Below are 27,989 nucleotides of genomic sequence, written 5' to 3' on the forward strand. Positions count from 1 at the left end.
AATCATGGCTGAGAACTCTCCTAACTTAGGGAAGGAAACACACATTCAAGTCCAAGGGGCACAGAGAACTCCCCACAAAAGCAACAAAAATAGGTCAACACCATGAAACTTACAAATTACAAAGATAAAGAGAAAATCCTGAAAGCAGCTTGGGACAAGAGGTCCTTAACGAGTAGACATGTAAGGCTGGCAGGAGACCTGTCCACAGAGACCTCGTAGGTCAGAAAGGACTGGTATGATATATTCAACGAGCTAAATGGGAAAAATATGCAGCCAAGAATACTTTATCCAGTAAGGCTCTAATTCAGAATAGGAGGAGAGATAAAAACTTTCCAAGATAAACAAAAACTAAAGGAATTTGTGAACACTAAAGCAGCCCTGATTAAAGCGGGCCATTTAAGCAAAAGAGAGACCAAAAGTAACAAAAACCAGAAAGGAACAGAGACAATCTACAGGAACAGCGACTTTACAGGTAATACAATGGCACTAAATTCGTATCTTTCAATAATTACACTGAAAGTAAATGGACTAAATGCTCCAATCAAAAGACACAGGGTATCAAAATGGATAAAAAAACAAGACCCATTGATATTCTGCTTAAAAGAGACTAATTTCAGACCCAAAGACACCTCCAGATTGCAAGTGAGGGGGTGGAGAACCATTTATTATGCTAATGGACATCAAAAGAAAGCTGGAGTAGCCATCCTTATATCAGACAAACTAGATTTCAAATTAAAGACTGTAATAAGAGATGAAGAAGGACACTGTATCATAATTAAAGGGTCCATCCAACAGGAAGATCTAACATTTGTAAATACTTATGTCCCTAACTTGGGAGCAGCCAAATATATAAATCAATTAATAACTTAAAAAAAGTCATTGATAATAATACAATAACAGTAGGGAACATCAACCCACTCACAGCAATGGACATATCACCTAAGCTGAAGATCAACAAGGAAATAAGGGCTTTGAATGACACACTGGACCAGATGGACTTCACAAGATATATTCAGAGCATTTCATCTTAAAGCAGCAGAATACACATTTTTTAAGAGTGCACACGAACATTCTCCAGAATAGATCACATACTGGGTCACAAATCAGGACTCGACCAGTACAAAAAAGACTGAGATCATACCATGCATTTTTTTGGACCACAATGCTATTAAGCTTGAAGTCAACCACAAGAAAAAATTTGGAAGGACCACAAATACATGGAGGTTAAAGAACATCCTACTAAAAAATGAATGGGCCCAGCAGGAAATTAAAGAAGAATTAAAAATAAATACATGGAAGCAAATGAAAATGAAAGCATGACAGTTCAAAACCTTTGGAATGCAGCAAAGGCAGTCCAGAATGAAGTATATAGCAATACAGGCCTTCCCCAAGAAGCAAGAAAAGGCTCAAATAAACAGCCTAACCTTACACCTACAGAAGCCAGACAAAGAACAGCTAATAAAGCCTAAACCCAGCAGGAGAAGATAATTAATGAAGATTAGAGCAGAAATCAATGAAATAGAAACCAAAGAACAGTAGAACAGATCAGTGAAACTAGGAGCTGGTTCTCTGAAAGAATTAACAAGATCGATAAATCCCTGGCCAGACTTATCAAAAAGAAAAGAGAAAGGACCCAAATAAATAAAATCATGAATGAAAGAGGAGAGATCACAAACAATACCAAAGAAATACAAACAATTATAAGAGAATATTATGATCAATTATATGCCAACAAATTAGGCAATCTGAGACACGGATAAATTCCTAGAAATATATGAACTACCAAAACTGAAACAGGAGGAAATAGAAAACCTGAACACAAACCCATAATCAGCAAAGAATGTGAATCAGTAATTTGAATCTCCCAAGAAACAAAAGCCCAGGGCTGGATGGCTTGCCTGGAGGAATTCTACCAAACATTTGAAGAATTAATACCTATTCTTCTGAAACTTCCAAAAAATAGAAATGGAAGAAAAACTTCCAAACTCATTCTCTGAGGGCAGCGTTACCTTGATCCCAAAACCAGACAAAGACCCCACCAGAAAGGAGAATTATAGGCCAATATCCCTGATGAACATGGATGCAAAAATTCTCAACAAGATACTAGCTAATAGGATCTAACAGTACATTCAAAGGATAATTCACCATGACCAAGAGGAATTTATTTCTGGGCTGCACAGGTGGTTCAACATCTGCAAATCAATCAACATAATATACCACATTAATAAAAGAAAGGATAAGACCATATGATCCTCTCAATAGATGCAGAAAAAAGATTTGACAAAATACATAATCTTTTCTTGATAAAAACCCTCCACAATGTAGGGACAGAGGGAACATACGTCAACATCATAAAGGCCATATATGAAAGATCCACAGTGAATATCATTCTCAATGGGGAAAAACTGAGAGCTTTTCCTTTATGGTCAGGAACATAACAGGGATGTCCACTATCACCACTGCTGTTCAACACAGTACTAGAAGTCCTAGCCTCAGAAATCAGAAAATAAAAAGAAATAAAAGGCATCCAAATCAGTAGGGAAGAAGTCAAACTTTCACTATCTGCACATGACATGATACTCTATGTAGAAAACCTGAAAGACTCCACCAAAAAATTGCTAGAACTGATACAGGAATTCAGCAAAATCGCAGGATATAAAAATATATATATATATATAAATCAATACACAGAAGTCTGTTGCATTTTCCTTCCATTTCTATTTTTTGGAAGTTTCAGAAGGGGGGATGGAGTAATTGGGTGATGGGCATTAAGGAGGTCACTTGATGTAACGAGCACTGAGTGTTATATGCAACTGATGAATCACTAAATTCTACCCCTGAAACTAATAATACACCATATGTTAACTAAATTGAATTTAAATAGAAAATTTAAAAAAAAAATCAAAGGCTGACCTTTCCATCATTTTTTATGGTGATAAAAACTAATTAGCACTACTCATATGAAAAAAAGTAAAGCTGGTGCAAAAATATTATAGAATCTATTTTGAAGCTCAATGAAGTGTTCTGTTTTCTTCTGTTACTTTTGCATTCTATCAGCAGATAGGTATAAAACATTGATTTTAAATATGACCGTTCTGTAAAAAACCACGTTGGAGGCTTCAAACAAACTCTACTAAGGAACTGTAGTAATTACAAAGCTTAGTCTGATAACTGAATTAACAGAAGTTCAACATATTTATAAGCCAGAATTTAGATACATTCTTGCTGTAACAGTTGTGGAGATTCAATTTATAAATATTTACTACACGAATACTATATGCAAGAAAGATATAAAATGATTAAGAGGTGGCTGCCTATAGCATAATAAAGTGAGGCAAATGCACAAATATACAACTAAGGCAGAAAATGCCATTATTAGGATATAAATAATAGCCCACAGAACATGGAAAGTGATCTAATTCAATAAAAGAGTTTACAGCTATTAATTCAGAGGAGACACAGCATGGTAGAAAGACTTTTGAGTTGGATGGTCATGCATCCAAATCCTGTTCCAGTCACATTTTAGTTGTTTAAACAAAAAGTGATTGGCTTTCTGAGTAAATATAACTCCTCTGTGACTCAAGAGTTATTGACTATATACGTTTGACCACAATATTTTGTTATTTCAAAATAGGAACAATCATTTAAATCTATTTACTTTTTAAGTGACAGTATAATTTTCTTAAATTCTAGATAATTCTGAGAGATACAGTTTTAAATAATTAAAATACTTGAAAATGCTAGTAGTACTCTTTAGCAATTAAATTCTAGACTTATGTAATCAATAACTTTTTTTTTTAATAATCAATACCTTTAATGACTTACCTTTAACAGTTGACAAGGTGTCTGCCCAAAATTATTAATCATCCCTTCTAAGGCTTTTCTTTCCTTCTCATCTGTTAAGGCATCCAGATCCACAGCTCCTAAAACAAAGAGAAGTAGTCAACTCACTACAGAGTGAAAACTAAGCAAGCCACACAACTGATTAATATAGTGGAGATTGAATAGTGTATTTTCAACAAAATAGCATTCTGTTTTTCAGTTTATAAGAATATTGTGAGACAGGCAATTTTGTATACGATTCTGTTTATTTATTTATTATTATTATTTTTTAAAGATTTTTATTTATTTATTTGACAGAGAGAGACACAGCTAGAAAGGGAACAGAAGCAGGGGGAGTGGGAGAGGGAGAAGCAGGCTTCTCGCGGAGCAGGGAGCCCGATGCGGGGCTTGATCCCAGGACCCTGGGATCATGACCTGAGCCAAAGGCAGACACCTAACGACTGAGCCACCCAGGCGCCCCATATTTATTTATTTATTTATTTTAGAGAGCAAGAGAGCACATGAGAACACGAGTGGAGTCGGGGGCGGGAGAGGAGCAGAGGGAGAGTGACAAGCTGACTCCATGCTGAGTGTGTAGCCCAACTCAGGGCTTAATCCCACGAGCCTGAGATCATGACCTGAGCTGAAATGAAGAGTTGGACGCTTAACAACTGAGCCATCCAGGCACCCCAAGAGGCAATTTTTAAAAAAAAAGTGACTTCAAACATTAAGTATGTATAAAAATAAATTCCATTATTTAGAACAAAAATATTTTAAACAAAAGTTAACTGGTAGTGCATAAAAGTTTCTCTTGAAAACGTACAAACTGGGGCACCTGGGTGGCTCAGATGGTTAAGCATCTGCCTTTGGCTCAGGTGATGATCCCAGGGTCCTGGGGTCGAGCCCCACATCGGGCTCCTGGCTCAGTGGGGAGCCTGCTTCTCCTTCTCCCTCTGCCTCTCTCCCTGCTCATGCTCTCTCTCTCTGTATCTCTGTGTCTCAAATGAATAAATAAAATCTTTAAAAAAAAAAAAAGAAAATTACATACTATTTCACAGTACACCTAATTGTTGTCTTCATGATAATCAAGCTGAAACAAGTGTAATAACCACACAAAATACTGTTAAGTTACTGCTTATCTAACAAATACTGGGAAAGGTGATATTCTGGTTAACTGATTATACCCAACCATACTTGATATGGTTAGTAAGCGGCCAAACTAGGTAAGTTGGATTTCAAAGCCTATGCTCATAACCACCATGCATACTACCTCTCTACAAAACTATTATCAAATGAATATGGCAACGCAAAAACATACTTGTCTGTTTACCAAAAGGCATGTGGACTCTGCTCAAGTTCACATAAATTCACACTATTCACAATCTTTACTACTGAAGGATTAGAAAAAAACTACTTCTTAAGGCTTTCAAAGCCTTCAGAAAATGTTCTTGATCCCGAGCTAAATATTAGAATGATGTCAACTTATTTTACCATTTGAAGAGTTTGTTATTTATAATACTAAAGGTCTTCTTTGCACTTATTGTAGGACCTGACTGAATAGGACACTTAGGGCCAGTAATCAAAAACTTTTATGCCACCAATAACTGACATTTATAATTAGATTTGCATATATACTTTTTTTTTTTTTTATCCCCCTTCAGTCTTCCCTGCACCTACCTCCCCTCTGGCAATCATTAGTTTGTTCTCTGTATTTAAGAGTCTGTCTTTTTGTTTTTTCTTTCTTCATTTGTTTTGTTAGAACTTATTTACATCATTTTTAAATTCTAACAGTTATTTTTTTTTTAAGTTTTACTTAAATTCCGGTTAACATACCGTGTAATATTAGTTTCAGATATACAACATAGTAATTCATCAATTCCATACATCACCTGTTGCTCATCAAGACAAGTGCACTCCTTAATCCCCATCATCTATTTAACTCCTCCCCCACCCCCACCGTAATCATCAGTTTGTTCCCTATAGTTAAGAGTCTACTTCTTGGTTTGTCTTTTTTGCCCCCACCCCTTTACTCATTTGTTTTCTTAAATTCCACATATGAGTGAAATCATATAGTATTTGTGTTTCTCTGACTTATGTCTCTTAGCATTACAGCCTCTAGGTCCATCCATGCTGTTACAAATGACAAGATCACATTCTTTTTTATGGCTGAGTAATGTTCCATTGTGTGTGTGTGTGTGTGTGTGTGTGTGTGTGTCTCACATCTTCTTTATCCATTCATCTATCAATGGACACTGGTTGCTTCCATATCTTGACTACTATAAATAATGCTGCCATAAACAAAGGGATACACAGATCTTTTCAAATTACTGTTTTCATATTCTTTGGGTAAATATCCAGTAGTGGAAATCATAGCATACTTCTATTTTTAATTTTTTGAAGAACTTCCATACTGTTTTTCACAGTGGCTGCACTAATGTACAAGGGTTCTTTTTTCTCCATATCCTTGCTAACACTTGTTATTTCTTATGTTTTTTATTTTAGCCATTCTGACAGGCATAAGGTGACTTCTCACTGTGGTTCTGATTTGCATTTCCCCGATGACGAGTGATGCTGAGCATCTTTTCATGTGTCTGTTGGCCATCTGTACGTCTTCTTTGGAAGAATGTCTCTTCAGGTCCTCTGGCCAGTTTTAAAATCGGATTTTTTTTGGTGTTGAATTGTATAAATTCTTTATATATTTTGGATATTAACCCCTTATTGGATATATCACTTGCAAATATCTTCTCCCACTGAGTAGGTTGCCTTTTTGTTTTGTTGATGGTTTCCTTCACTGTGAAAAGTGAAGATTTGCATATATGCTCTTAACTACTATTTAAAAAAACCCACACATCAGTCTCTTAATATTTCAAATAGAAAAGATCATTAAAACTATTTTTAAATGTAGTCTTTCTCATGACCAAAATATCATGTATAAACATCAATTAAATGATACTTTCCATCAATGGAATGTAAGATAAAAAGTATATAGGCTTATACCTTCATAACTACAGTAATAGAAAACATTGAGTGCTTCCACTGCCGCTGGCCCCCTCTGTTTATAGCCAAAAATCAGATCTATCCATTCATGAAGATGAGCAGAAACATATTCAGACTCCTAGAAAAAGAAAAAATAATATAGAGATACCTTCCAACTACAATGTAAATATTGGTCCTTTAAAACGTAAGAGAAAATTAAGCATTTCCACACACAAATCTTATCACTGTTAATAAAATTATCTCAAAAATCATGTTAAACATTCAATCAGTATCTACCACATATTTTGGATATACTCTATCTAGTATAATGTAGACATATTTATTAATTTTTTTTTGAAGATTTTATTTATTTATTTGACAGAGAGAAACACAGCGAGAGAGGGAATACAAGCAGGGGGAGGGGTAGTGGGAGAAGCAGGCTTCCCACTGAGCAGGGAGCCCGATGCGGGATTCGATCCCAAGACCCCGGGATCATGCCCTGAGCTGAAGGCAGACACTTAACGACTGAGCCACCCAGGCGCCCCATTTATTAATATTTAATAATATGTATACACCTCTTAACTAATGGGTAAAGAAAATAACTCAAGTATTCTAATAGCCTAAATATCAACAACAAAATACTTAATAATGGCTATGGATATATATTTGCTGTGAAATTTCCACTGAAATAGCTATCTAGAATTCAATTCAAAGAAACAAACGAGTTGGGGTTGATTAAAGGTGGCTGAAAATCACTCCCTCCAACCTACCCGACCCAACACCACCCCACTAAGAAGGTGGACTGTGTGGCAGGCAGAGGCTTGAAGGACCTCCTGAAGCCTGTTAGTGATGGTTTGGAAAAGGTATGGGAATTGTTATTGGAGACAGTAGAAAAGGGGGCTCAAGTTTAGTTCCATCAAAGATAGAAAGAGTACCTAATCAACTCATGAATCTGGGGATAGAGATTTTTTTTTTGGTTTCTATTTTAATTCCAGTTGGTTAATATACAGTGTAATATTAGATTCTGGTATACAACATAGTGATTCAACATTTCCACACAATGGGTGGGGGGAGGTGTTAAATAGGTGATGGGGATTAAGGAGTGCATTTGTTGTAATGAGCACCTGGGTGTTATCTGGGGATGGAGATTTTCCTGCTAATTGGATCTTTTAGCTGCCTGTGATAAAGTGTGGGAGGAGTAAGATGAATTTAAAAAAAGAACTATTCATGGGGCGCCTGGGTGGCTCAGTGGGTTAAGCGTCTGCCTTCGGCTCAGGTCATGATCCTAGGGTCCTGCTCCAGTACTGGCTCCCTGCTCAGTGGGGAGCCTGCTTCTCCCTCTCCTCCCTGCTCATGCTTTCTGTCGCTATCTCTGTCTCTCTCTCTCAAATAAATAAATAAAAATCTTAAAAAAAAAAAAAAAAAGAGCTATTTAGGTTTTAAGCATAACTTTAAAAAAATATAAAGGAGCAGGTCTTGCTGGCTTCCAAATAAAATTATTTCTCATTCCCAGGATACTAGAGAGCAAAGACTCTCTAATTGAGAAATGGCCAAGGTCAATGATCAAATCAGGGTGTCACCAGTAAAATATGGCCTCAGGCGAAAGTTTAGTTCAAGAGTGTGGCTGTGAAGCAATCTGCTGAGACTTCAAAGATTTAAGGTTGTGCTGCACAGACCCACTCAACTAGAAAACAGAACATCTTAAGAATCTTAATTTTTCCACAGTAGCCTCCCACTGGGCCCAAAGGAAATAAGAAGTTGTTTAGATTCTAAAGTAATGTGAAATGGTTTTTATCCAATAAAGTTGATGCATAAGAAACCCAGAAAAATTTAAAAGATATTGTATTAGTTCAGTTAGTTCAGACTGAAAGAGACAAACTTCGAAAAGGATGAGACCGTTGGCTTTCAATTTACTGTGGTTAGGTAAGAGGCTGACAAAGATACTCATGCACTTTTTTTTTTTTTTAATGTAAAAGAAACAATGACTCAAAGCAGGAAGCTAAGAGCCAAAGGGTAAAACAAAATAGCCATAGAGAACCACTCCTAGGGAATAGCACTGGGCCCTAATGAAAGAACTGAAAGCATGTCCCTGCTGGAATTCTGAATTGTTATAAACCAGTTACTGCTAGGTACCTCTTGCTTTTCTTTCCCCCACCTTTTTAAATTAAATTCTATGCCCAACGTGGGGCTCAAACTCATGAACCAAGAGATCAAGAGTCACATGCTCTATGGACTGAGCTAGCCAGGCACCCCTTCTAATCTCCCTTTTGAATGAGAGTGTCTATGATAGTTCTTCTGTCTCTGTCATAACACGGTTGTTATGTGGGGACAGATAACCTGTTTCTCTACTCCACAGTCTTCAGATGCAAGAGCAGACAAACCTGAGTAGTTTTGTGCCCACATGGATTTAATTTAGATTACTAATAAGATTCTGGACTTCAGACCTCATGCCTTCATGAGGCATGGATCAGCAAATTACTTACTGCTTGTGGGCCAAATTTTACTAGCTCCAGATTTGTATAGTAGTACAATAAAGCCACATCCATTTCCTTTTGCATTATAATGGCAGAATTTTGCCACAGACCTTAAAGCCAGCGAAAATATTTACTACCTGGTCCTCTATAGAAAAAGTTTTCAAGGGCACCTGGGTGGCTCAGTTGGTTAAGCATCTGCCTTCGGTTCAGGTCATGATCCCAGGGTTCTGGGATAGATCCGTGCATCAGGCTCCCTGCTCAGCCGGGAGCCTGCTTCTCCCTCTCCCACTCCCCCTGCTTATGTTCCCTCTCTCGCTGTCTCTCTCTGTTAAATAAATAAATTAAATCTTAAAAAAAAAAAAAGTTTGCAGATCCCTTACTTAAAGGTCCCTGACATGAGACTTTGGGAGGATCTTGAGAGGAAGTATGTACATTTTGCATGTAAGAGGAATGCAAATAATTTGTAGTCAGAGGGCAGACTGTATGTGGAGGATTAAAGATGGTTGCAAATTCTTTTTTGCAACCTCCCACCACTGAGAGATGGAGTTTACCTTCCTTCCTCTTGAATCTGCACTGATCCTACTACTGTATGACTCTGACAAGGTGACACAAGTGTTGTGACCGTTCACAGGCTTAAGCCTTAAGAAAGCATGGAAGCTTCCAATTTTGTACTCCTTCCTGAGCTGTAGACATGTACATGAAGAGGAGATATCCTGAGATTACATGGGAAGGAAGAAAAGCCCAGCATTGCATTGTCTCACTCAATGCAGCCTCCAGATGACTCCAACCTCAACTGCTATGACTGCAAGGGCATGAGAACCTCAAGCAAGATGAGAACTGCTCAGTTGAGACCAGTTAATTCACAGAACTGTGAGAGATAATAAAATGACTAAATTTTAAGCCACTAAATTTTGGATAGTTTATTGCACAGCAATACATAACTGAAACACAGGCTTCTAACATATTAATATAAGGAGCATGTCTTCCTAAAATCCTGGACTCCTACACTTCATGTCATAGATAATACAGAGGAATGCATCTGAGAAGTTCCTGGCTAGCTAATCAGTAACAGATTTTTTTCTGAGTTGCTTAATGTTTTTTCCAATTCCTTATTCATGCATAGTGTTACTGCTTACAAATATTATGATCTAATCCTGAATTTTATAAATTTGACATACTATATACTAATGACAAAGAACGTTTCCAAGTATTGGCCTAATTAGTTTCAGACTCTGAAACATTTCAGTTTAGATAGAGAACTAAGTGGACTATTGTAGGGGGAAAAAAACGCATCATTTACAAAATGACACAATATCAGTGTTTAACTCTCACTACTCTTTTTTTTTTTTTTTTTAAGATTTTATTTATTTATTTGAGAGAGAGAGACACAGCGAGAGAGGGAACACAAGCAGGGGGAGTGGGAGAGGGAGAAGCAGGCTTCCCGCTGAGCAAGGGGCCTGATGCGGGGCTCGATCCCAGGAGCCTGGGATCATGACCTGAACTGAAGGCAGACGCTTAACGACTGAGCCACCCAGGCGCCCCTCTCACTACTCTTTTAATCCCAAACTGGAAATTCAGCTAAAAACTAACATTTTTTAAAAGTGGAATTTAGGATTTAGCAGTCGTATTAAAAACTTACTGAAATCCTTCAGAGAAAACAAAAATGTACTCATCCTTGTTAGATTTTTTTTTTAAAGATTTTATTTGTTTCTTTATTTGAGAGAGAAAGAGAGCACAAGCACAAGCCGGGGGAGGGGAAAAGGAAGAGGGAGAGAGAATCTCAAGCAGATTCCACACTAAGCGTGTAGCCTGACAAAGGACTTGATCCCAGGACCCTGAGATCATGACCTGAGCTGAAATCAAGAGTTGGACACTTAACCGACCAAGCTACCTAGGAGCCCCTCATCCTTGTTAGATTTGAAACAAGTGGGAACTGCAAAACACCAAACGACACCAGCTTGGTGGTTGGAATAGTTTAAAATACAACAGGCAGTTATCTTATAGAACTGAATATATATATATATATGTTTTTTTGCTATATATCCTTGGGACTATACTATATTCTTACTGTATCAGAAGATTCAGAACCTCAAAATAAATTACCATATTATACTCTCTACAACAGTATACGTAACAGATGACAAATTAACCTAGAAAAATAATTAATAGCCAGATATACATCAATCTATTCTCTAGAAAACACATGCATCTCTACCTTAGTAATCTAATAAATAAACACAAAAATCTGAGGTGCCTGGGTGGCTCAGTTGGTTAAGTGGCTGCCTTCGGCTCAGGTCATGATCCCAGCGTCCTGGGATGGAGTCCCGCATTGGGCTCCTTACTCAGCGGAGAGCCTGCTTCTCCCTCTCCCTCTGCCTGCTGCTCTGCCTACTTGTGCTCTCTCTCTAATAAAGAAATAAAATCATTAAAAATAAATAAATAAATAAAAATAAACACAAAAGTCTTACCAGAGCTTTCCTATGTTTATAGATGAAATCTTCAGCTGACTTAGCCCATTTGGGGAGAATGACATCATTTACTACTTCTTTGGAAACTTGTAGACAACCCAAGTTAAATTCTAAGACAAATAAAAGATAAATGCATCAAATCATTTTAGATTTAAATAAATCAAGTAAAACAAGTATAAGGGCACAATCCTTAGCAAAACTGAGGCTTCTTTTCTTCTCTAAAAGGTGAGAACCAAGTTCCCTTCTTGATCTAAATTTACTGAACAGGTAAAAATAATTCTTATATTGAAATGCATTTTATCAGTTGATTAAAAAGGTAAATGAAAATAAAATACTTTCAAATTAGTTATTACAAAGTAAATCAGATTAACAATTGATTTTTGGTTGAGAAGTGGGGATGACCAAAATCTTAACCTAAACAAAAATGCAATATTCAGTATTCTTCTTACATTAAAAATAATTAATATAGTCCTTCTAATGGTTAATTTACAAAATACAGCTCCTTAGCGCTTTTCAGTGTAACTTATACTTTAAATTCACTCAATGGAAGTGTTGTATTTGTCATAATAAAAAATATATATTTGTATACCATTCTTCTAAGTACATACTGATATCATAAAGATTTGCTCATATAGTTAAAATACAGTATTTTGACAAAATTGTCCCAAAGATGAGGTTTTCTTGTTTTTATAGTGTGGAAAGAGAAAAGTGTTAACATAAAAGACCTTCATAAAAGAAGCTGCCTTAAAATATCAGTGTGTCCTAAAGCTGAATAGAGAGGTCTGAAGGTCATAGAATGACAGGATGCACAGGGCCTGTGGCTTTGTTAATGAAACTACTGTGTAACAGACATTGTTGCCAACCTGCTAGCCATCCCTCCTTATTTGGTAACAGAACCTTGATTTTATTCAAGTATCCATCCTTGTGCTTTATTTTATGCCTGTAGCAGGCTGACTGGTGTAAGGACAATGAGGAGAGGTTATAGGAAAGGATTTCTCACTCTTAAGAAATGACACAAATAATTAACAATCCACTTCTTTCTAAGACACTATTGTATCTGCCTATGAAGCCTAGAAATGCTTCAGTCATTTGTAACCACGAGAGGGAAGGAGCCAAGGACAAAGCCCAAACACTTAGAACAGCAGAATGAAAATACAGAAAGAACTTGGCTTTGATGATATTGTTAAGCTACCTGAATACTACCATACCTTAGGGTTTTCATTGTGGAAAATACTAAAATTTTCTTGCACAATTTTGAGTTGGTTTTATTAATATTTGTTTTACTAATTAATATTTGTTGACATTCTAAGTAATGTACTTTGCTTTCTCCCACCTAACTCATTTCAAACAAAGAAGCAATATACAATTAGAAAAGGAAGCCAGCAGGACAGCAGTGCAAGACAGCAACTTGCTCTAGCGAACATCAGAAATTGTCAAACCAAGAGTATCTTAACTTCTGTGTCCAAATTTAATCTGCTCATCCTGCTAGCCCAGACACCCTGCTTTGGAGGCTCCAGTCCTATGGCTGAGTCTAGGGTCAGAGTCCATCAATAGATTCATTTGATTTTCTGAAAGTGACCAATTTTATTTTATTTATTTATTTTTTTAAAGATTATTTATTCATTTGAGACACACAGAGAGAGAGAGAGAGAGCATGAGCAGGGGGAGAAGCAGGGAGAGAGGGAGAAGCAGGCTCCCCGCTGAGCCAGGAGCCTGATGCGGGGCTTGATCCCAGGACCCTGGGATCAGACCTGAGCCAAAGGCAGACGCTTAACCATCTGAGCCACCCAGGCGCCCCTGAAAGTGATCAATTTTAAATGCCTTACTCTGAGAAATCAGATGCCCTGCCTCCAACAGCATGTCCCAGAGTGCATGATCAGAGGACATAAAGCCCCGGATATGCTCTCCTTAGTGTGGCAAACAACTCTACTGAAGAAGCAAAGGGTCAAACATTAATACTTCATACTAGGGGAGGAAAAAGAAGTTGGTAATGGTCCACTGACACTGTAATTTCCCTTAAGAACCCTGGTAGTAACAACCTTGTCATTTTCTTACTATGCTTAAAAATAAATCTAAAATTACTTCATAGAGGAAGTATTTGGATATTTTTAAAGACTGTCTTTGGCTCCATAATTCTCTACTGCAAAAACATAATATGATTTTTCAAATATTGTGGCAACTTATACCCTGTCATTAATTTCAATTTGCCTCCTCCCTTCTGCTCTAAACCAGGAGTCAGCCAACTTTTTCTATAAAGTGTCAAAGAATAAGTATTTTTTGCTTTTTAAACCCCTGGTCTCTGTTGCAACTACTCAAATATGCTGTTATGCTATGAAAGCAGCCACAATCTGTATGTAGATGAATTGGCTTGGCTGTGTTCCAACAAAATTTTATTTATAAACAAATGAATTTACACCCTGTGGATCTGACCCACGACTTATAGTCTGCAAACCCCTGGTCTAAATCCTCATCTTATCTAACTCAAACACTTCTTTTTTTTTTTCTTCCCGCCCCTAACTCAAACACTTTTAGCCTAAGTGGATAGCTATATGGCTGAAATAGCATATGGCCATTTTTGCTTTCTAGGAAACACTATACTCTGAATTTTCTCACCAATTCAAATTTGACTCATTTATCATGGTTCACCACAGCACTTCCCTGGAAAGTAAGACTATATCTGGGCATCAGTCAAACCCTATCAATGAACAGTGCACAGACAGAATGAACCTTAAATAATCTATAGAATATCATAACAATATCCTGAAAGGTATTTTTCAGGATCCTTCACTGGGACCTGTTGAGTCAAAATTTTTAATCTCTTATTTCTTACGATTTTGATTTTCCAAAAACTCTGGGAAATAGAAGAATTCAGGAATAAGTTCCTTCACATCATATGGGTTGTCCATGAGAGCCTGCCATGTGGCGGGGATGGAATGGAACTGTCGATCTGCACAGTCAAACCTGCACGTGGAGATTGATAGAGAACAGTGAGTACTTAAGGACAGCAGCAACAGCCCTGGAACAAACCTTACACCTCCTTCAGGTTTCCTAATGACTAGAGTTTCTCTTTCATTAATCTTTCTCTTAATGTCTAAAAACACAATTTGGGAGGCACCTGGGTGGCCCAGTCAGTTAAGTGTCTGCCTTCGGCTCAGGTCGTGATCCCGGAGTCCCGGGATGGAGCCCCGCCTCGGGCACCCTGCTCAGCAGGAAGCCTGCTTCTCCCTCTCCCGCCCCCCCTGCTTGTGCGCCCTCTCTCTCCTGTCAAATAAATAAATTCTTTTAAATAAAATAAAATAAAAACACAATTTGTTTTTCCTTATGATAATCTATCTTTCAAATTTTGTTGCCAGGAACTAAATACTGTAACTTTAATCACTAGTATCATTTTAGTTAAAAGAGCTGAAAACCAAATCACACTGGAGAAAATTTTTAAGTAATTAAATGTAAACCTAAGAGACTTTTAAAGAAAGGCCTAATTTTTGCTGAGTAAAATTCATTACCGAGAGTGAATAAACATTATTTGGATATTTTAGAATCACAGAATTTAAATATCATTGTTAATATACATGATTAACAGATCCATAGGAATGCTGCTGATTTAATCCTCTATACATAAATACCTTTGCAAACTCTTCTGCTAAAAACCAGAGGGTAAGTTAGGGAAATAGTTCTGTGGCTAAAGCTTTTTATATTTTACTTGCATATACTATTATTTTATTTTTAAGTTCCACCACAGGCCTATGGTAGTTGAAAGAAGGTCAAGTAGTCACGTTACAATTTTATTATACTGTTTTTATGTATTTGTTTTATTCACAAAAAGCATAAACCCCTCTGTTTCATCACCTTTGATATTGTTTTCCTGGATTTACCTAGTAATGACTTACTAAATGACACTGATGACTATTTTGACTCTTTTTATGCCTACCAGTCTTGGTTTGAGGTGGAGCTGAACTTAGCAGAACTCTGAGTTTAATTACAGTCAATGTTGGGTCATCAATAAAGTCTAATAATGGTGTATCCAAATTTAAGGAGATATAGTTTTAATGGTAGAATTTTTTGTTTGGGTAAGGGAGAACAGCTTTCCTGAGATATAATTTACATGTAATTCACAATTCAATGATTTTCAGTATATTCATGAGTTGTGCAACAATCACCACAATCAAATTTAGAACATTTTCATCACTCCAAAAAGAAACCCTGCATCTATTAGCAGTCACTCGCTATCTACTCTATCTCTACTCTCTGGCAACTACTAATCTACTTTCTGTCTCTATGAATTTGTCTCTTTGGGACACTTCACGTAAATCATACAACATGTGGCTTTTTATGTCTGGCTTATTACATTTAGCATACTGTTTTTGAGGATCATTCATGTTGCAACATATATCTATCTTTCATTCCTTTTATCTACTCATGGCCAAATAATATTCCCGTTGTACAGATATACTACATTTTATTTATTCCTTTATCACCTGACAGACAGATAAACAACCTTTGGGTTGTTTTTACTTTTTGGCTATTACAAATAATGCTGCTATGTACACCTGTCTACAAGTTTTTGTATGAACATATGTCTTCAATTATTTTGGATATATAGCTAGGAGTGGAATTACTAGGTCATATGATAATTTTATGTTTAACCCTTTAAAGAACTGCCAGACTGTTTTCCACAGAGGCTACAGCATTTTTCATTTCCACAGGCAGTACATAAGGGTTCCAGCTTCTCAACATGCTCATCAATACTAGGTATTATCTGTCTTTTTTATTATTGCCATCCTTGGAGGTGTGAAGAGGTATCTCAATTTGGTTTTGATTTGAATTTCCCTGATGACTAATAATATTGAGCATCTTTTCATATGTTTCTTGGACATTTGTATATCTTCTTTGGAGAAATGTCCATTCAGATCCTTTGTTCAGTTTTTAACTGGGTTGTCTATTATTGCATTGTAAGGGTTATTGCATTATAGACTTCTAAATACAAGTCCCTTATCAGATATACAACCTATAAATATTTTCTCCCTCTGAATGGGTTGTCCTTTTCCTTTCTTGATGGTGTCTTTTGAAGCACAGAATCTATTTCTTAAGCTTTGCAATAAAATCACTTATTTTTAAAATCATTAAAAGCTGAAAAGACCCAGTTATACTTTAATGGGGTGAAAATTACCTGCTATCATGTATATGTAACATTTGGAGATGGTTAATGTGATCATGGGGACAGAGTCTCTTCTTGAAAGCCAAGGCTTACTGTACTAAAGATGGGAGATAAGGTTAATTTTGAGAGATAAAAACTATATGCCAAGAGAGTAGAATAGGCAATGTTTATATAGCTCGATTGGGTGCATAGGAAAGGTGAAATAGTAATGTTAAAGAATAAGGCAACACGGAGATAAAATGTGATTAAGTAGGGAGCTATAGAGAGGATACACTGGAAAACCGAGGACTCATAAAGAAGTTTGTTTCTTTAGGATTATTAGGAAAGTGTGAAACATAGTAAGTTGTAACTCTGACAGGTAATATGATAATACAATGGCATCACAGACCTGTGTGGATTATGTAAGAGCCCCTCATTCCTCATTTTTATTCTTTAATAAATATTTTAAAGAGGACTACATATGCATTGGTTAGGTTTAAATCTCTGGCAGATGTCATGGATCTAGGTCTAAATCAGTTAAAACTCTCAATCTCTGGCAGGTTCCTAAAACCAGTTAAGAATCACAAAGTTACACTAGATAACAGTAAAAAAGGAATTCTCCTTAAAGGTCATTTGTGTAAGTCAATTGGAGTGACCCATTCTCAAACTAGTTTGGCTGTTTTTGTTTAGAGGCTATTAAATGAATCAAAATCTAATAGAGGAGAATAAAAAAGATAAGGCCCTGTTATACAGTACATGACATGAAAGCAAAGAGTTTTCAATGCTAACATGTAGTATTAAGAAAATAGCTTATTTACCCAAAACATACCTTCCACTCTGAAGCTGGATGTGGAGGGTGGTGAACGGTTCTGTACGAATAAGATAGTGCATAACCCCAGCAGAATTTGAATAGTGAGTACCATAATGAAATTTATCAATAGTTCCCATGGGATCCTCAAAATTTTCATATCTAAAAAAAGAAACTAAACTTTTGTAACCACAACAGTAATATTAAATTAGGAGGACATAAGGTTGTATTGCATTGCTAGAAACATACTTTTTAAGAAGTCCCTATTAGTATTCATTATTTACATATTCATATCATCACACCAAGTTAATAAATGAAAAAAAATTCTTTTTTTTTTCTGAAAGTAGTATCACTAGAAACAGGATTCTGGGATAGTTTCATATTATGCAATAATATATAGTCGCTGTAGATAAATTAGAAAACACAGAGAACCAAAAAAGGGGAAACTTAAAATCAAGCACAGAGATAATTAACATTAACATTCTGATGAATATCTGTCACCCTTAATGTATAAGTTAATACACAAATATATTTCAATATAAAAGTGCTATACATAATATATTGTTCACAACCTATTTTTTCATTTAATAATTTTCTATTTATGTCTTTCCAAATGACTCAGTAGTCTACTTTTTAACAGTACCTGGTATTTATAACAGTAACATATATGAATGTATGACAATTTAACTATTTCTTTAGTTTTAGATACAAAGGGTTGTTTCCATTTTTCTGCTACTGTAAGCAAAGTGATAATGAGACATTCCTTTGTGGCCAAGGTAATGGAAGAAAATATAGAGGATTGGTCAAGAATTATGGAAATGAATGCCTAACAATTAAAGGAAAAAGAAGGTAGGATAAGAAGGAAGATGATGAATAGGAAGACCTAAAGCAGATAATAAAGAAAGGATATATATATAGTGATTCTGTAAGCACTACCACTGTGTAATTGTTTTGAATGGTGGTTTGAATACTGACATCTGAATTAGTGGGTATAAAATCTGAGTAAGAACACTTTTTTTGGAGGAAATAAACACTAAACTTTTCAAACCAAAACAGTAATTAGTTCATCAAGTTGAGGCCAATTTCCTTTTACACAGGAATCATTAATATTTAGGGGAATAAAAGCTTTCAGGTCAAAGTCATCTGCATCTATGCAAAAACATATACTACTGAAATTTAAAACAATATTTCCTGTGGAACGGTATTTTAAAAAGCTTGTTTTTTTGTTATTGTCAGAAAGTTTGACTAATGGTAGTGAGGTAACATATACACAGCAGAATTCCACTAGTAAATCAAATCAAGTATCAAACACTACAAAAAGTCCTAAGATAGATTTGCAAATAAAATGAAAAAAAAAAAGTACAATCTACTTTCAAGTAAATCTACACTATTTATTTGCAAAATAGTTTTTTGCCCTTATTATTAGAAGTCATAACTGACAATTCATCCACAATTTCACATGGAGAAAAAGGGAAATTAAAATTAATTCTTTTACCTGTCAGCAGCTTGCTTTGAATAAAAAAAAATTGTAAGGCATTCACAGGATAGATCATAAATATACAGAATTATAAAAATTCCTTTCCTCATTAAAAGACAGCAACTTTCTACACATTTCACTATATTTTATTTATTCACATTATTTGTGAATCATAGGTTAGTATTAATTTTATATCTACCAAAATATTGTATTAAATTAAGGGTATTTTTGCATGTTAGATTAGGAGGTTAATAAGTCTAAAATATCTGGGAAGAAAAATTACCTTTCAGCACATACAAACTGAAAAGAAACTCTAAACAAAGTCAAGTGAAATTTGGCAAAGAAGTGAAATAAACAGACTATAGTTAAGATACTTGAGGGACAATGATGTATTTTCAAGAAGACATAGTGAAGGGATTATCAGACTGATTACCAAAAATCGCTGTGCATTTAAAAAAAGTAACATCTGGTTGGCCATAGTAGAAATCAATGCAAATTCAAAATACCATCAAAAATGATGGGTATCTTTCAAAAGGGATAAAAGGCACTTACTTTTCTCGCATGGCTTTGGCATTTTTATCATTAACTACCCCAATTGGTTTGGAAAGATCTCGAAATACAGATGGGTTATTAAGGTCCAACTCTTCTGACGTATAATCTTGTAAAATCCAGGGAAACTAAAAGAGCCACAATTTACAATTTAGACATTCCTTTCCAGAGAAGCTACTATCCCTATATGTAACATCAAATGCTTATCTAAAGACAAAAAGGAATAGTCTTTAAAAATATTTTTCCCTGTTTCAAATGTTTATTCATCTTCAGTTCCATAACCAGAAACATTATTTCCTATAATTCCACTGGAATATTTTCAACAAAGTGGAAAAAAAAGCTTTTATTATTTAATTACTCTTCATGTTTATATACTTTTTGAAGATAGCATGTAGAAAATATACAAAAGGCAAAAACAGTTTTTGGTATCTTTTTTAAAGATGAAAAATCATCTTACACATACACATACATTTTTGGGTATTATAAAACTGAAAGTCAATCCCATATTTATGAGATTTCTATAAAACTTACCACAGGATACTGCGCAAGGTCATTATAGGTTCGTCCTGCCATTGTATTTATTTGAATGAGGTAGTCAAAATTTGATATCTCTCTGTTCACCCATTTCTAGATAGTACAAAAAGCAAAATCCAAATTAACTTAAATTTTTAGAAGTTAGTAACTATTATTGATAGTATTAACATAATCTTTTGTTCCCATAATCTTGATCATCTTACTAATAAAAGGAATGGGGCTTTAAAAAAGGCTTAAACCAATAAACATTTCCTAAATTTCCTTCCTTTTAAAAACTGATCTTTAGAAAAGGAAGAGAAAATTAAACATAAATCTTTTATTATAGTCAAAAAATTCACAAGAATTCTTTTTTCCAATTAAGTTATTTTATTTAAATATCTTAAAAATGTCAATTTTAGGACTGTCCAACATTGAAAATTTTGTTATAAATTGAAATTTTCAGAAGTGCACATATTAAAAAAAAGCATCCTAAAGTACTAAAATATCTATAAATTTTAAATAAATATTATCTTACCTATTCTCAGAGAACTGCCTTGCTAGAACAACAGTAGACGAGATTTTGCTACATTAGATATAAAATTTTCTAAAGAAAAACATAACCACTATTTTCTTTTAATCACTAGCCTGCTAATTACTCTACAGTTTGGGTATGCTGAAGAATTTTGCTGACAGATTAATATTCACCTTTAAGTTTACTGTTTTGCCTTACGCAAAAGATATACTTATGGGAATGGTGAGAAATGAATTTATATATATATATATATTTTATAGAAAGCCCAATTAAATTTATTCTTGAGTGCTAACTTGAGAAGTACTTTAACAAATAAAGTTTATTCCACAAAAAAAACAGGAAATGTATTCCATTAAATAAAGCTTATTCCATAAGCAATATGAAAGAATTGCTGATAGCTTTTGAACAAGAGCAACACTTAAGATTATGATTAAAGCATATATAAGAGGGAAGAGAGATTCAGGAGGCAGAGACCTGAATTAGGAGACTACTGACACTCCTGGAAAGCAAAAAAAACAATGGTCTTTCCTTGGATGTTGGTAGTAGAAATTCAAGATATATTGGGATACAGGTGAGGATAAAATATACAAGAGCATTAATTAGATTTGGCTAATAGATGAACGGATTTTTTTTTTTTTGCCTTTTTTTCCCATGGGGTCTTTTGTATTTTCCCACTTTTTACCTCATGCATAGATTAATTTTATTATTAGAAAAACCCAACAAACCCACCTGCTATATTTTAAAAAGATAAAATTATTAAAATAGAAGAATTCGTAAGATATGCCCATGAACTAAATGGTATGGGAGCTGGAGGACAGGGTACTGTTTTAGTGAAACAGAAAGATTCAAAGATAATTCAAAAAATCAATTTGAATGGAAGAATGGTTGTAATAACCAAAATAAAATAATCAGAAGAGGAAGTTTTAGGCAAAAGCCTGAAATATAATATGAACATTAAAACAGTGACTGTTAAAATTTCCTACCTGTGTCAATCCTGATGCTTTGAATAATTCCTGTGGTGATCTGGTTCCATAACTATTTGGAGAATGAAGTGACAACAGTCTGCTATATACTTTGTTTCTAACCTATAAAAAACAGCATTTTACAGTTTAAAAATTGATCAAGACAAGCTGGGATTATGGCTTTTGTAACTGCTTTATTGAAATATAATTCACATACCACAAAATTTACCCTTTTGAAGTATACAAATCAGTGGGCTTTTTTTGTATACTCAAAAGAGCTGTGCAAACATAATCTAACTCTGGAACATTTTCACCATCCTTGAAAGAAACTTCATACTCACTAGCCATCACCCTCCAAAATTCTCACTCCCTCTCAACCCCTGATAACCACTAATCTACTTTCTGCCTCCACAAATTTGCCTATTCTGGACATTTCTCATAAATAGATTATGGTTTTAACTACTCTACTAGGTTTGGTGAAGTCAAGCCATATATTTTTTGAAAAAGTTATAGTGTATAATGGAATGATCAGCAGATACTGAATCAGAAAACTAGCTCGAGTACAGTTCAAATTTAGTCCTGTCATTTACCAATCATACTGGCAAATCAATTAATTTACTGAGTTTCATTTGTACATTAAACATAATAATCTCTATCCTTACAGTTTTCTGAATTCTTCAAGGCTATACAAATGTAAAGTAATAAAATTCATCTTTGAACTTCAGTTTCCTCATCTATAAAAAAAGCAGTAACAGAATTTGCCACAGTGAATCTGAAGGTTTTTATGAAGATTAGAACCATATATAAATTTGCTTTACAAAACTATAAAGTTATACAAATGTACAGTATTCAACAGAAGCATGGTTGGTTTAATTACATGACATACCTTCCTAAAAAACACAAGTTTTGTATATTCCTATGGGGAAATTTTATTTTAATAGTAAAAAAAGTATTCTTTTGTAAAAAAAACAGAAATGCCCTTTAAACGTCTGAACAAAATCATCTATAAGTAAACCTGGATCCCACAGATGAACAGAAACTTAGTTACTGACTGTGCTAATCCAGATTGTCTCAGAAGCAAATGAAAAAAATAGAATTGAATATTCAAAGGATTTTATTAGGAGAGATGCCTGTGACAGAAAATGAAGAGCTAAGCAAGACTGGGAGAGCTATCAGAAAATTATGCAAGTCTGACCCCAAGTGAGTAACAGAGGGAAGGAAGGTTGGGGGCAAGCATCCCAAGTAACCTGCTGAAGATACACAGCTACTGGTGGAGCTAGTATCCAGACCCAAGTAATCTGGCTTCAGGGGTAATGTCTTAACCACTTACACTATTCAAGAATTTACTCTATTCCCGGAAAAAATACCTGCCCCCTTATTATTTAACTGAACCCAACCCAATTTCATAAATCCCATCATATTATATACATTGCATATTATTTCACAACTGGATACTGTGAGGCACCTATTGGCTGACACCCAATATTTTACTGATTTATCTGCTCATATATAACAACTGAAAACAAGCACCCTAAAAATACTCAAACATAAATCCCAACAAAATTCATTTACTACTTAGCTCCTAAGGCATATACTTTTTCCTCTAATATTTTGACTTCACAAATGAGTAGAGTCCAAAGTTTCATTACAGCTCACCAGCTGGAAAATTACTTCAAGCTAACACTCCGGGGCTTCCAGAAAGGTAACATCTTACATACCTCTTTTTTGAAATTGAGAAAGTAGTTGGATTGGTCAACATGAAAAATCTCAAGAGCTGACCTCCTTAAATTGTAACGCCGCAGATGAATCTCTCGAACTTGAGAATGAGGCCACTTGAAATCAAAGCCTACTCCTGAAAACAGAAGAAATCTTGTGATGAAGGTACCATATGAAGTTACTCATGTTATGCAGAAAGTATCTCCTAGTTCCTGACAAAAGAGGCACTTAGGGAAAAGGAATCAAATTTCTATTTCACAGAAATCATTTGTTAAATTTAGTGGATGTTTAAATGGTTTCTTTCATTTATTTTATTTTTTTTTAAAGAGAGAGAGAGAGCACGCACATTGTGTGTGGGGGGAGGGGTAGAGGGGCTGGGAGAGAGACAACCTTAAGCAGTCTCCACACCCAGCATGGATCTGACTCAGGGCTCAATCTCAAAACCCTGAGATCATGACCTGAGCTGAAATCAAGAGTAGGATGCGTAAGTGTCTGAGCCACCCAGGAGCCCCTAAATGGTTTAAAACTTAAAAAAAAAAGAAAAATTCTATAGCTATTCCACTTCCTTCTCATGAGAACAGAGAATCATCCTGATTATTATATCTCAAAAACATTTTTCCTTTTCTCTTTATATTGGCATTTTAGATTTAAATATCCTTTTTATTTTCAGATAAAGGATTAGGTGAGAAGCTGATGGAAATAAATGTACAAATAAAATTAAGATTGCATTTTATAACAAGTTTACAGCAATCTCCTCTCACCAAACCTTTTAAAAAACATTAACAAGGGCGCCTGGGTGGCTCAGTTGGTTAAGCGACTGCCTTCAGCTCAGGTCATGATCCTGGAGTCCCTGGATCGAGTCCCGCATCGGGCTCCCTGCTCGGCAGGGAGTCTGCTTCTCCCTCTGACCCTCCCCCCTCTCATGTGCTTGCTCTCTCTCATTCTCTCTCTCTCAAAAAAATAAATAAAAAATCTTAAAAAAAAAAAAAAAAAAAAATTAACAAAAAAAAGCATTCCCTTTAATACACTGTTGAATAATAAAACCGAATCCCATACTGACTTTCCATTTCTCCTTTTAGATGACAGACCACAATTCCAGTCCTATCTTATTGTTTTCTTCTCATTAATATTTGATAAACTGGATACTTAACTATTGAACAACAGAAATTATTCCCCCAGAACTCCTCACCATCTTCTTTTTCAATGCTGCAATCATAGAAGTAAATGTGTTGAGTAGTGATTTCTAATCTGCCAGGAATTACGTCAATTATTGTAATGAGTTCACAGTCTTCCGACAAGACCAATTTTTCTTTTTGATCCTGTTCTTCTTTCTCATCACTGTAAAAACAAAAATCAACCAAACAAAAGCCACCCAACAATGTATTCTGTGTAAATGGAAATGAGTATCAAGAAAGCATATTTGAATTACTAAAAAAAAATTTCACTGCATATTAAATTACTTAAATACTGTCCAAATGTTATTGCCCAATAACTCAGTTTCCAAAAAAAAAGTTTTACATTTTAATTGTATGTGACTCATTAAAACAAAATATAGTGAATCTTTTAAGACTACTGGCAGAGAACAAGTCAAACATGGAGCAGTACTAGTCATGTGATTTTAGTTATATTTGGGAGACATGAATTGAGCAGGAGAATATATCAATCTGTGAATAAAGGACTGCATCATTAGTGATGTTTTATAAATAATTATCAGAAGCACTAATTATGATTGATTCTTAAACTGTAAAATAAGACTTTTTTTTTTTTTTTTTGACTTAGAGACAGCGAGAGAGGGAACACAAGCAGGGGGAGTGGGAGAGGGACAAGCAGACCTCCCGCCGAGCAGGGAGCCCAATGTGGGGCTCGATCCCAGGACCCTGAGATCATGACCCGAGCCAAAGGCAGTCGCTTAACCAACTGAGCCACCCAGATGCCCTAAAATAAGACTTTTCAAGAGTAACTAAATCTAGGTAATTTCCCCTAACAGTAGGACTGGGGATGATACAAAGACCTACTACTGCAATTATTACTTAGAGTGAAGCTACCTTATATTAAGAGAACTGTTATACTTTATTTTTATTGGGGAAGATAACTGGGAAGGGTGTGTCTTCTAGTGGCCTAGGTGATCTCTGACTGCCAGATATAGAAATGGGAACTCCTACCACTCACAGAATGCTATTCAAGTAAATCTTTCAAGCCAGCTGCTTCCTGGTCCTAGGTATTTCACATCTGCCCCATTTCTAAGATAGCAATGACTAAGTCCAATTTTTCCCCCCCAGTGGAGTTCCAGGAGGAAGCTCTACAAGTATCACCAGCCTAATTGGTGATATTGCAACCCACGACTTAAAGCTAAGCTGTAAAAAAAAATATTAAAAATTAAGAATGTTTTCCTAAACAGTGAAATTCCAATATTTACAGTGATGAAATAGAGATATAAGTGACTTAAAAGAGTAAATAGTCTGAAGGTTATTTATATTTTATAAAAGAAAGGGTTTGGTTTTTTAGTTTGTAATTAATGAGACTGACATATTCATTGAATTCACTAGTCATTAAAGTAAAAAAAAAAAAATTCGTTTTAAAAGGCTGACTAAATAATCTACCAAAGATAGCACCCTATATAATTAACCCTACCCAGTTCCCTGAAAATTATCAAGGAAATCTTAAAAATTATCAAAATTATATGAACCTGTTTATGCTAACAAAGTATACTATTGAACCTGGTCAATTTGTAATACTAAAATTAAGTTCCAAAGACATATATGCCAAGTGTAGTTTATAATCCATAAAAAAGTGATGTTCAGAATAAATTATATATTTGGGTCTTAACCACTCATTTTTGGCTGAAGGTGAGGCTTTATCAGAGAAAGTAAAAGTCAGGGCAGATGTGTAAATCATGAAATTTGAACACATTCCCTAAAGCACACGCAATTCCACTGGCAAAGAATGGCAGTCTTCTGGAACAAGGGGTTTAAATACAACCAACTAACTGATTACTGGCTGACCACCAAGCTATACTAACTTTAAAAGGCCAGCCTTTTTTTTTTAAAAAAAAAACTTTTTGTTTAAACACAAAACAAAATAAAACAAAAACCCATTCCATTGAGTACAGACATCACTGGCAACAGGCAGCAGGTAAGATATACTCCACAGAATTAGTCCAGGAAAGCCGCTAAACAAAAATACCACCCCAATAACCACCATCAAGGAAGGGGCTCAGAAACCAGAGTGGTTACAATTTACTATCTAAAATGCATAGTTTTCACAAAAATTATGAAACGGTAAAGTATGGGCCATAAAGACAAAAGCAGTAAAAAGAAACTGTTGTTGGGGGACTGCAGATGTTCAACTTAGCAAAGACTGTAAAGTAGCTATCATAAATACATTAAAAGAACTAAACGAAACTATGTTTAAAGAACTAAAGTGCATTATGGCAACAAAGCCTAGTCAAATAGAGATTGTCAATTAAGAGATAGAAATTACATACATATCTGTAAAAAAAGAAGCACAAGGAAAATCGTTGAATCAAAAAGCATAATAACTAAATGAAAAATTCACCAGAAGGACACAACAGCATATCTGAACTTGCAGAAGAAAGACCCAGATCTCTTGGCGACAGTTCAAAACAAACTGTCCAATCTGAAGCACACAAAGCAGGATGAAAACACCTCAAAGGGTTATCATCATGGGAAACAAAATGTTTTATAAAGGGACTCCCAGAAGGAGAAGACAGAGAAAAAGGGCCAAACATATATATTTGAAGAAATAATGCCTGACAACTTCCCAAATAATAATAATAATAATAATCTACACAACCAGGAAGATCTTATGAATATCCAAAGAGATCTACATATGGACATAAAGCCAAGGTGTTGAAAGGCATGGACAAAAAATACAACAATACAGGACACTAAAAGGTAGTGGTATGACATAGTCAAAATGCTGAAAGAAAAAAAAAAACTTGTCCACTAAGAATTGTATATCCAACAAAACTATCCGTTAAAAAAGAAAGTAATGGTTCTCAGGCAACTGGATAATCACATAAAAAAAAGAATGAACGTGGACTCCCACATCATACCACATATAAAAATTAACTAAAAACGGATCAAAGACCTAAATGTAAGAGACAATATATAAAACTCCTAGAAAATGTAAATCTTTTGTGCATCAACGAAATGAAGGAAAACACATTCAAGGGAGAACATTTTTGCAAATCACACATCTGATAAGAAATTTGTATCTAGAATAAAGAACTGTTATAACTTAATAACTAAAAGATAACCCAATTAAAAATGTGCAAAGTATCTGCATAAATATTTATATATTTATAAATATATAAAAAGATATATAAATAGTAAGTAAATACATGAAAAGATGCTCAGCATCATTGGACATTAGGAAAATGCAAATTAAAATCACAAGGTACCATTTAAAATCAGATAGTATAATAAGTAAACACACAGAATACAAAAGTTGGGGTAGATGTGGAAAAATTTAAACCCCGGAATGTTAAATGGTGTAGTCATTGTGAAAACAATTTTATAATTCCTTAAATAAACAT

The 27,989-nt window shown here is 35.0% G+C and overlaps 1 protein-coding gene across 3 annotated transcripts in view; it reads right to left on the reverse strand.

Moving 5' to 3' along the window:
• The window catches only part of NBEAL1 (neurobeachin like 1), a 179,402-nt gene that overhangs the window by 30,504 nt on the left and 120,909 nt on the right, over positions 1-27,989 (reverse strand). For all 3 annotated transcript variants that reach the window (XM_032404324.1, XM_032404314.1, XM_032404334.1), the window contains 10 exons: positions 24,621-24,769; positions 23,434-23,567; positions 21,737-21,838; positions 20,240-20,335; positions 19,712-19,836; positions 17,704-17,844; positions 14,571-14,701; positions 11,741-11,850; positions 6,820-6,937; positions 3,826-3,923 (listed from right to left, as the gene is read on the reverse strand). In XM_032404324.1, coding sequence (XP_032260215.1) covers positions 3,826-3,923; positions 6,820-6,937; positions 11,741-11,850; positions 14,571-14,701; positions 17,704-17,844; positions 19,712-19,836; positions 20,240-20,335; positions 21,737-21,838; positions 23,434-23,567; positions 24,621-24,769 — 1,204 coding nt within the window. The remainder of the gene's footprint in view (positions 1-3,825; positions 3,924-6,819; positions 6,938-11,740; positions 11,851-14,570; positions 14,702-17,703; positions 17,845-19,711; positions 19,837-20,239; positions 20,336-21,736; positions 21,839-23,433; positions 23,568-24,620; positions 24,770-27,989) is intronic.

This window comes from Phoca vitulina, unplaced genomic scaffold, assembly GCF_004348235.1.
Source record: "Phoca vitulina isolate PV1807 unplaced genomic scaffold, GSC_HSeal_1.0 scaffold1, whole genome shotgun sequence".
Taxonomy (NCBI): Eukaryota; Metazoa; Chordata; class Mammalia; order Carnivora; family Phocidae; genus Phoca; species Phoca vitulina.